Below are 10,446 nucleotides of genomic sequence, written 5' to 3'. Positions count from 1 at the left end.
CGAGGTGCATTTCGCTAGAAGGAAAAGTTTCAGCTTGTGACTAGGAAAGTGGTTTTCCCATATAAGGATCTGGCAAAACTCAGCGAAACCATGCTACCCGACATAACTGCATTCTCCAGCAACCTTACACGCGATGACATGACGGACGTAGAGTATGAGCATGCCATTTCCTTTCATATGGACCAATGATCATAGTTGTCCTTTTGGCAGTCTACAATTGACAGAACTGTTGTTGCAGCCTGCTTCTTCTTTTTTGACATGTCATCTTTACTCGGACGTCCTCACTTTGAATTTTCTTTCCCCGCCGAGACTAGTCCACCCGCCGTTTCTGTTTGTTATTTGCGCAGTGGAATGTGTCGTTCTTCCAGAAATTTGCATTATTCGAGCCAACTGTTGACTACAGCAACTGTAACTATGTGCCAGAAGATGTATTAATACCACTTCTTTGATTTTTTATGGTATTTGTACAGTGATAACAGCGTGTCTATCAGATCAATACCATTCGTGCAGGTGTTGTAAGCTGGGTTAACAACTGGTCTTGGGGACATATTCTCTTTGTTATTTGTTCCACCTATTTGCCTTATCCTGGAGCTCAACACCAGCGAAAGACGACAGCAGAGTAAGAGATTTGCTGTCATACCGTCTCACTACAATGAATCGCCCTGTGTGGTCTAGGCTTGCTACTGCGCCTCGTCCTTTGGCCTTCATATCTTTCTCTTTCGGCAGGTCAAAACCTTTCAGCTTATTTGCTCTTACTGTTCCAATTAAATAGATACCTCTATTCAACAGGTACTGAGCAAGTATATCGCTTGTAAAAAGGTTGTCGGCATATACCTTGAAATTGTGGTTTTCTGGCAATGTGTCTGTTGATTTCATGACCACTTCACGTGCGAGCCCTTTCCATGATTCTCTCTTTCTTTTTACATTTTTTCCTGCTGCTCTCTAGTAAATGTCAAGGTCATATAAGTAGCCAGAAGCTCCTGCCCTGCCCACATTTTGAATCTCCACCTTACAGGTTTGTTTTGTGTACGTTATTTCAAGGTGCTTCTGATTTTAAATACAATCATTACTTCATCGACACCATTGTGTTCTTCTGGAACTTCTTTCAAACAATTTTTTCTGAATTGATTCACCCGTGGTCAAATTTTCCAGAGCTTAACAGTAGTTCTAGTTTCATCAGTTGCTAATAAATTATCTTCGAAGTGGAGTACGCTCAACAGTTTTTCAAATCTATTTTGTGTCATAACATTATAACCAATGGGTGGGCCATGTGGATCTCCCAGTAGCAGCAAATGGTAGATATTTGAGCAAGGCCCATATGCCTGACACTTGTTCCAGTTCCAACTTGTTTGTGTTCGCTGTTGTTCTGGTCTTTCGTACACTGTACTAATTTGATTGGTCGACCAAGTTGTGAAGCTCGTCATCCATCGCCAGAGTTCCGAAATATTCCAGAGGACTCAGTCCAGTTGGAGCTGCCACAGGAAGAGGAACAAATGGCTAAATGACCGGAGAAACATCTCCCTTCTTCCACATTAGTTGATCAAACTTTTCTGCAACATTGTCGTCCCCCTGTATGAACTCTTCATCTTCTTCAACTAAACAATCTTCAGCATCATGTTCAGTCGAAAAAGGAATATTAGGAGTCTCTTGTCATAACTACAATCGTTTCATCAGAGTCATTATCATCATCATCTGACTACAAATCTTTTATGTCTCTGCCATCAGACTCGTCCAGAATAGAAATATATCTTGAATGGATAACTGCAAAAGCGATAAAGAGTCATTATTACTTTAATTTATCATGAGTTCCACTGTTTCACGAAATGAAATAATTTGAGATTCACCTACAGCTATACGACTCATTGCCCATTGTAACATATTTGTAGCATGCATTTTCAGTCCCTGTTACAGCACACTATAGACTATTTTTCCATTCCCAAACAATATTTACTATTTGTGGCATGGCAACAAAATAGTGTAATAAAATATTCCGAAAAACTGCAATAACATGAAGGCAATAAATGCAACAATCTTACCTGGCGTGACATGACTATTCACAGCAGCGGTCAGATGATAAAACTACCTCGGTGCACTTTTTCCGCACCACTGATTCGTATGAAAGCCACCAGAGACCGCTAGAGAGGCGTTAACAGAAGTGTCACGCCAGGCATTAAGCAGAGATGTAAATTGTAGTCTTTGCAGCACTGTAAACCCAGTGTGACATATATGTCACGCAGGGCAGTAGAAGATTATTTTTGGTATCTCATATTCCATTCACAGATGGATCATGGGAGGAATGATTGCTTAAATGTGTCTGTGCAAGCTGTAATTAGTCTAATCTGGTCTTCATGATGCCTATGACGGCAATGTGAAGAGGGTTGTAATATATTCCAAGATTCATCACTTAAAAACCAGTTCAAGAAACTTTATAAGTAGGTTTTCACGGAACAGTTTGCAAGCTATCTTCAAGTGCCTGCCATTTCAATTCTTTCAGAGTCTTCATAAAACTCAGCCACAGGTCGCAAAAATTTGTGAACATTCGTCCTGCGCTTCTTGTATCTGTCCGATATATCCTGTTAGCCCTATTTGGTATGGGTTCTGCATACTTGAGCAGTATTCTAGGAAGGGTCACATGGGTGTTTTGTATGCAATCTACTTTATAGACTGATGGCATTTCCCTAGTGTTCCACCAATGTAACGCAGTCTCACACCTACTTTAATGATGTGATCATCCCACTTCATGTCACTAGAGATTCTTATTTCATTTCTTAAACACTTTTTATTGAACTTTATGGCTTCTGTAGCATTCAATAGTCTGTCTTTGATATGTTGATACTGTAGTACACTACCCTGCGCTTGGCTGGCTGGGGATGAAGGCAACCATGGTATTTACATTGGTTGACAGACTCCAACACTGTTTCTTCGATTTTATAGTTGTTGAGTACTACGTTTTTTCGTTTTGTGAAGTGTACTGTTCTGCATTTCTGAACATTTAAAGCAAGACATCAGTCTTTCAACAACTTCGAAATCTTATCAAGATCTGACTGGATACTTATGCAGCTTCCTTCAGACAGTACATCATTAAATATAACTGAATCATGTGCGTGCTACTATTAGTGTTATCTGCAATATCATTAATGTACAACATGAACAGCAAGGGACCCAAAACTCTTCCTTGAGGCACACCCAAAGTTACCTCTACATCTGTCAATGACTCCCCATCCAAAATAACTTTCTGCGTCTTCCCTACCAAAACATCCCCAAACCAGACACTAATTTCGCTTAGTGCCCCACATGATCGTGCTTTTTATAATAATTTTTTTTTTTACGAAATGTGGAACACTGTGCTGTCTGTGCTAATTATATTTATTCTGCTACCAGTTTCGGTCTTAAACCATCTTCAACGTCAGAAAAATTATGGAAGATTTATCACATCTCATTCACAATTTGATAGATGTTACCACTGAAAACCATAACTGCCAATGAAAAAGAAAAATCGTAGCAAGATTACAGTACGATGGCCCACTGACAAAAGGACAACATGTGATGTGTAGCAATAATCTGCGATAATTTTTCTGCCATTGAACATGGTTTAAGACTGAAACCGGTAGCAGAATAAATATCATTATCACAGACAGCTCAGTGTTATGCAGTTTGTAAAATTCGTATATGCTGTTGACCAGCGCCTAAACAAGATGTTTATTTTATAATAAGCATAGATGTGGTACTGGGATTCACATGATTTTCGTTCTCAGAATATATGCTGGCTGGAATGAAGATCATTCTGTTACAGATGCCTCATTACTTTGAGCTCAGGATATGTTCTAAGATTCTACAAAACATGGATGTCAGGAATACTGGACAGTAGTTTTGTTGATCACTTTTGCTAACCTTATTGTAGGTGGATGTGACCTGTGCTTTCTTCCAACTACTGGGTGCAATTTTTTGTTTGAGGCATCAGCGTAGATTATAGTCAAAAGAAGTGTTTGATTTGTATGCACCAGTATCCTACACAGATATCTGACGAAAAAACAGAATTGTAGATTACTGAGATATTGTGCAAAATAACATTATTTTTTACTAGTACAAATTTTAGTATTCACACTTCTAAAATGTTCAGAGAAGCATTAAAATAACATTTCAAGGAGTCAAAATTTGAAAAACACCCTCTCAGATGGTTATAGTACTGGGACATATTTTTTTCCAAATCAAGCACACGCTGTGCGTGTTGCATATTCAGTACAAAGTCTGATAGGGTTCCATCAGGCTATGGAGCTTTGTTTAGTTTTAACGATTTCAGCTGTTTCCCAAATACAATGACAAATAATACATATTCCAGCCATATTCTCAGTTGTACAACAATTAAACTGGGGCAATGATCCTGGATTTCTAACTTTGGTGCCACTAACTATGAATTTTCTAAGTATTTTCTTATTTTTATCATTTCAAACAGTGAGCTACAGAATTTTCCCTGACAAAGACGACTCAAACTTAACCTATTCATTTATCACCCACAATATACAAGCCCAACGCAATGTGACTGCTATACAATGACAACATGGCTTCAAATAATTTGCAAAAAACAATGGACCAGCATGGCCCTGAATTGGAAGAAATCCTAACAATAACCCACACTTTTCATAACTCAGTTACCTCACAGCCGGCCGTGGTGGCCGAGCGGTTCTAGGCGGTTCAGTCTGGAAACGCGCGACTGCCACAGTTGCAGGTTCGAATCCTGTCTCGGGCATGGATGAATGTGATGTTCTTAGGTTAGTTAGGTTTAAATAGTTCCAGGTTCTGGGGGACTGATGACCTCAGATGTTAAGTCCCATGGTGCTCAGAGCCATTTGAACTTACCTCACAGCAAATCTTCATAACACGAACTACAGCAATTACCGCAAGCAGCTAGTACAGCCAGCAAAATAAAAGGCTTCTAACTACTACAGGCTCTAACTACAAGGAGGCACATGATTAGCACAAAAGATTTTGTTGAAGAGCAAGCAATGTACACTCCTGGAAATTGAAATAAGAACACCATGAATTCATTGTCCCAGGAAGGGGAAACTTTATTCACACATTCCTGGGGTCAGATACATCACATGATCACACTGACAGAACCACAGGCACATAGACACAGGCAACAGAGCATGCACAATGTCGGCACTAGTACAGTGTATATCCACCTTTCGCAGCAATGCAGGCTGCTATTCTCCCATGGAGACGATCGTAGAGATGCTGGATGTAGTCCTGTGGAACGGCTTGCCATGCCATTTCCACCTGGCGCCTCAGTTGGACCAGCGTTCGTGCTGGACGTGCAGACCGCGTGAGACGACGCTTCATCCAGTCCCAAACATGCTCAATGGGGGACAGATCCGGAGATCTTGCTGGCCAGGGTAGTTGACTTACACCTTCTAGAGCACGTTGGGTGGCACGGGATACATGCGGACGTGCATTGTCCTGTTGGAACAGCAAGTTCCCTTGCCGGTCTAGGAATGGTAGAACGATGGGTTCGATGACGGTTTGGATGTACCGTGCACTATTCAGTGTCCCCTCGACGATCACCAGTGGTGTACGGCCAGTGTAGGAGATCGCTCCCCACACCATGATGCCGGGTGTTGGCCCTGTGTGCCTCGGTCGTATGCAGTCCTGATTGTGGCGCTCACCTGCACGGCGCCAAACACGCATACGACCATCATTGGCACCAAGGCAGAAGCGACTCTCATCGCTGAAGACGACACGTCTCCATTCGTCCCTCCATTCACACCTGTCGCGACACCACTGCAGGCGGGCTGCACGATGTTGGGGCGTGAGCGGAAGACGGCCTAACGGTGTGCGGGACCGTAGCCCAGCTTCATGGAGACGGTTGCGAATGGTCCTCGCCGATACCCCAGGAGCAACAGTGTCCCCAATTTGCTGGGAAGTGGCGGTGCGGTCCCCTACGGCACTGCATAGGATCCTACGGTCTTGGCGTGCATCCGTGCGTCGCTGCGGTCCGGTCCCAGGTCGACGGGCACGTGCACCTTCCGCCGACCACTGGCGACAACATCGATGTACTATGGAGACCTCATGCCCCACGTGTTGAGCAATTCGGCGGTACGTCCACCCGGCCTCCCGCATGCCCACTATACGCCCTCGCTCAAAGTCCGTCAACTGCACATACGGTTCACGTCCACGCTGTCGTGGCATGCTACCAGTGTTAAAGACTGCGATGGAGCTCCGTATGCCACGGCAAACTGGCTGATACTGACGGCGGCGGTGCACAAATGCTGCGTAGCTAGCGCCATTCGACGGCCAACACCGCGGTTCCTGGTGTGTCCGCTGTTCCGTGCGTGTGATCATTGCTTGTACAGCCCTCTCGCAGTGTCCGGAGCAAGTATGGTGGGTCTGACACACCGGTGTCAATGTGTTCTTTTTTCCATTTCCAGGAGTGTATTTAGTAGATTTTACCTTACTCATGTGACACCCAGTTCCAAAAATTATATAGTTCTCAATAATTCCACTACCCAAACATTACCAACTACATCCATCCTCATTTTACAATGAATGTCCCACCAATACTGAGTCTCCATGAAGGACACATGTCCAAGCCATCTGTTCGCTAACTGCTAATCTGTCCAACCACAGAGTCTCTTACCGAGGGCACAGAGTGTTGTCAGCGATATTAATACAGTCTATAGTGCTGCCAACATACAAACATATAAACAGACTACTTACATTGCCCCCTGCTCCTCTCAAAAAATATTATGAAGTGTTTTGGGCAGTGGCCAAGACTAAGTTGTTAAAATTTTTTATATTAACAATATCAAATAGCTCAGATGCATACAAAGATTAAGTAATAAGCTGTTGGTCAATAAAGTAAAAGTTCTCCTCACAGTACCTGAAGATAGCTCTAATAATACAATAGAAGAGAAGTCTACACCAGTTTTGTGCACAAAGGCTGAGCAGTCTATGAAAATGCACAAGTAAGTAGTGGACAACCATGCAGTCTTGAAGAAGTAGTGTTGTCTACCCCACAAAAACACATTGCTGACTCTTGACATGAAGATTTCAGTTGATATCGTAAGATTGGTAATGAGCCACAACAGAGCAGACCCACAGCAGTATCAGTCGAGGTCTTAAAGAATATTGGTAGAATTGGTGGGTCACCACAGAGCAGACCCACAGTAGTCATTGTAGAGATTATGATAGTAGTGGACCACCAAAGGTGCAGATCCACTATAGTCTTTGTAGAGATGGCCAGCAGCCATCCATCGTGACTATGTGGGTGCACAATCACAATTGAAGAGTCCTGAAGGTAATATAGCAAGTCCATCAACCACCTCACTAATTTTTTTGCAATATCCGTAGAACTAGCAATGCTGTTAACCAGTCCCTTGCTGAATTATCAACATGCATGCAAGCACTAACACAGTCATATAATTTCTGAGATTTGATACATATAGTATCACCAACAGACAAATGTGTGCAGTAAAATGATGCCCTACTATTTACCTAACTTGGACTGGTGTCTATACAATTACAATCTTACAGCATACGAATACAGTTACAAATGTAAAGAAAATATCATTATAGTAAAGAACATGATAATACAAATAATATTTTTAGTAATACAGGCTTTACAAAAAGAATAAAAATAAACATATATAAGAGTATTACAGAAATTATGACATAAGTATCCTTAGAACCAGCAATTCTATTAACCAGTCCCTTGTTGAATTGGCAACACATGCGCAAGCACTAGCACAGTCGTATAATCTCTGAGATTTGATATATGTAGTATGACCAACAGACAAATGTATGCAGTAAAATGAAGCCCTACTATTTACCTAACTTGAACTGGTGTCTATACAATTACGATTTTTCAGCATATGAATACAATTACAAATGTAAAAAAAACATCATTATAATAAAGAACATGATAATACAAATAACATTTTTAGTAACAGGATTTACAAAAAGAATAAAAATAAGCATATATACAAGTATTACAGAAATTATGACATAAGTAAATAAACGAATAGTGAGAATATCAGTAGAAGCATAACAGAATAAAGAATGTCTAAGCATCTTCTGAACATGGTACAAAACCAGAGATTAGATTTGAGGATAACAGTATTCATCATAGTCTTATCAGGTAAACATGAAGAGATAGGAAGAACACAGCAACACAAGGGTGCACATAAACATAGTGGAATAACACAAAAGGAAAGGACAGGATCTGTTTTCAAGTGTAAATGTGTCAAAGTGCAAGTGTAACATTTGGTACTGCATTACTTGTGGTGACCATTTTTTACTTCTGTTTCAAGCAAAACTACTTCATTTCCAACCAAAACTTCATTTAATTCCTGCAGACCTTTCTTGCTTCAATATTTGTTACCACAAAAAATCCTATCTATCCATATTTATACTTTCAACTTCCATATTTTTCTTACCTCATCATTCGTTTCCAAGAAAATACTACCTAAAACTGTTGTCACCACACTCTACTTATATCTGTTCATTTCCACTTTCAAAATAATTTTTCCCTATTATATAATACTTTTTGACCGAACGTTTTCCTTATAGCTTCTCAATGCATTTCATCCCAACTCATAACGCATTTTCTTATATGGCATGCCCCTCTTAAGCTAACTTAAATCTACTGAGCTCCGATGCATAAACTAGAGAACGAGGCAATGCAGCAGCACAAAAAAATTAACACAAACAACAACGAAAAATGGAAACTGGCAAAGCAAGCAGTAACATATCCAAATTAGCAAAGCGAATGCAACATTGAAACTAATATTAGGCAATATACAGCAAACAAGAAAAATAAACCAATGGTAAAACTATGTTTACAGTAATACAAAGTAAAATTCAGTAGGACATTGCCTGACAAATAGCAGTAGCAAATGCAATAACTTATACCTAAACACGAGAAAGCACAAGCAGAAAAAATATTACAGTAAAGACAGCAATGCAGATAAGGGAAATATACATGTAAGCTTACCACAGCATGTGTGTATCTGTGATCATCAAAAGCATGCAAAGCGCCAGCACAAGGAACAATGCAATGATTCTATGTCACATACTAACTAAAGTGGTGCACCACAACAAATTATTCTACCAAAAAAGTTACCAAGTCCTTGAAAATAAAATTATGTGTGCAATTCCTGTTACTAGTCCCTTCTCCTTATTGTTCTTTGATTTCCAAGTGCTCTGTTTTTAGAATGTGGATCATAAAATTATTATTTAATGGCTCCTGACAGTGTTCACATTAGCATATGAATTAAATTTTATTTTATAAAACAATTTCTGCAGCACAGCTATAAACCAGATATCAAAGAAAATAAACATATATTTAAAAATCAAAACATAAAAACATCATTCACCAGGCATGTGGCATTTCATAAGTCAGTAGAAATTATCTCACCTCTCCTAGAAAGACCCTTGTCATAATCAGGAGCGCAAGCATAAGAATATTTCTCATCAATTCATACGCATTTCAGGAAATACCACAAACTCCAATGCGTGGTCATATGTTTACAAGTAACAGTGTATGTTGTGTGTTCTGGAAAGAAATGTTAAAAGCGAGGTCAACGGCCTCTCTTTTCTACAGCTGTACGAGCGCTTGTGGGAGTGCAGCGGCTAAAGCAACACCATTAAAGTTGATAGGTGACACAACAATAGGTATTTCCCGCAGGCTAGCACGCAGCGCAGCAGAGCATTACGTCAAGGTCACATACAATATACATCACTCAAAGCTCTCACTGTATCACAATGGTTCCTAAAATGTATGTGAACAATTCACAAAATATTGACAACGTACAACTTCATAAGTGCAAAGTAATCTAACTGTGTAATTACCTAGACATATGTCAGAGACGTAGCAAAATGTTTATTTCTCTCTGTTAAATGTCATATAGCTGTGTAATTCCGTCTCAGGGAAATACGGTACCGATGTATAAAGCTGTATAAGGAAATACCATATTAGGTAGGGCTCCTTGCACTTGCCAAACGCATGGTACACAAAGTAGGGAAATCCCATGAGGGGTAATGTAATTATACCTCAGATCTTACAGATTAAAACTGCGGAATGAAATGTATCACCGAAACCTCTGCATCACTGTAGTTCATAAATATTTCTAATAATGTTTCAATTACAAAAAGTAATCACTCAAATGCGTGTCATGTAGCGCTAAACTATATTTCTTGCTGTAAGAAATTTCTGTCGTAAGAAATTTCTGTCATTGCTTAACAGTAAAAATGTGTCAAGTGTTGTTGTTATCGTCGTTCATACGCAAAGTTCTCCAGATATCAATATACTTACCTTGTCATATACAAAAGTAAAAAGGTATGCGTATAAATGTCGTAGTTATTACGTTCATTGTCGTGACCTTGAAAGTATTGTACTGTAACGTACTGATATGAGACTGTGCAGGCATAAAACATATACAGCATAGAAGC

The 10,446-nt window shown here is 40.1% G+C and overlaps 1 protein-coding gene across 1 annotated transcript; it reads right to left on the bottom strand.

The window, feature by feature from the left end:
• Positions 1 to 558: 558 nt before the first annotated feature.
• LOC126470739 (uncharacterized) lies at positions 559 to 1,424 on the bottom strand. The gene is made up of 3 exons (XM_050098743.1): positions 1,219 to 1,424; positions 1,062 to 1,119; positions 559 to 942 (listed from the first exon to the last, which is right to left on the bottom strand). The coding sequence occupies exons 1-3, from the start codon at positions 1,422 to 1,424 to the stop codon at positions 559 to 561; spliced, it is 648 nt and encodes a 215-aa protein (XP_049954700.1).
• Positions 1,425 to 10,446: the final 9,022 nt, after the last annotated feature.

The sequence above is a fragment of the Schistocerca serialis genome, chromosome 3, assembly GCF_023864345.2.
Source record: "Schistocerca serialis cubense isolate TAMUIC-IGC-003099 chromosome 3, iqSchSeri2.2, whole genome shotgun sequence".
Classification (NCBI taxonomy): Eukaryota; Metazoa; Arthropoda; class Insecta; order Orthoptera; family Acrididae; genus Schistocerca; species Schistocerca serialis.
Note: the sequence above shows the minus strand (reverse complement) of the source record. Positions and strands in the feature narration are given on the sequence as shown.

Excerpts from the sequence above, each read along its gene's own strand:
- LOC126470739 (XM_050098743.1), bottom strand. The coding sequence starts at position 1,424 with ATGACGAGCTTCACAACTTGGTCGACCAATCAAATTAGTACAGTGTAC. Across the intron at positions 1,120-1,218 it reads CAAAATAGATTTGAAAAACT|AAAAAATTGTTTGAAAGAAG; the intron begins GTTGAGCGTACT and ends GAATCAATTCAG. Across the intron at positions 943-1,061 it reads GTGTCGATGAAGTAATGATT|AGAGCAGCAGGAAAAAATGT; the intron begins GTATTTAAAATC and ends GACATTTACTAG.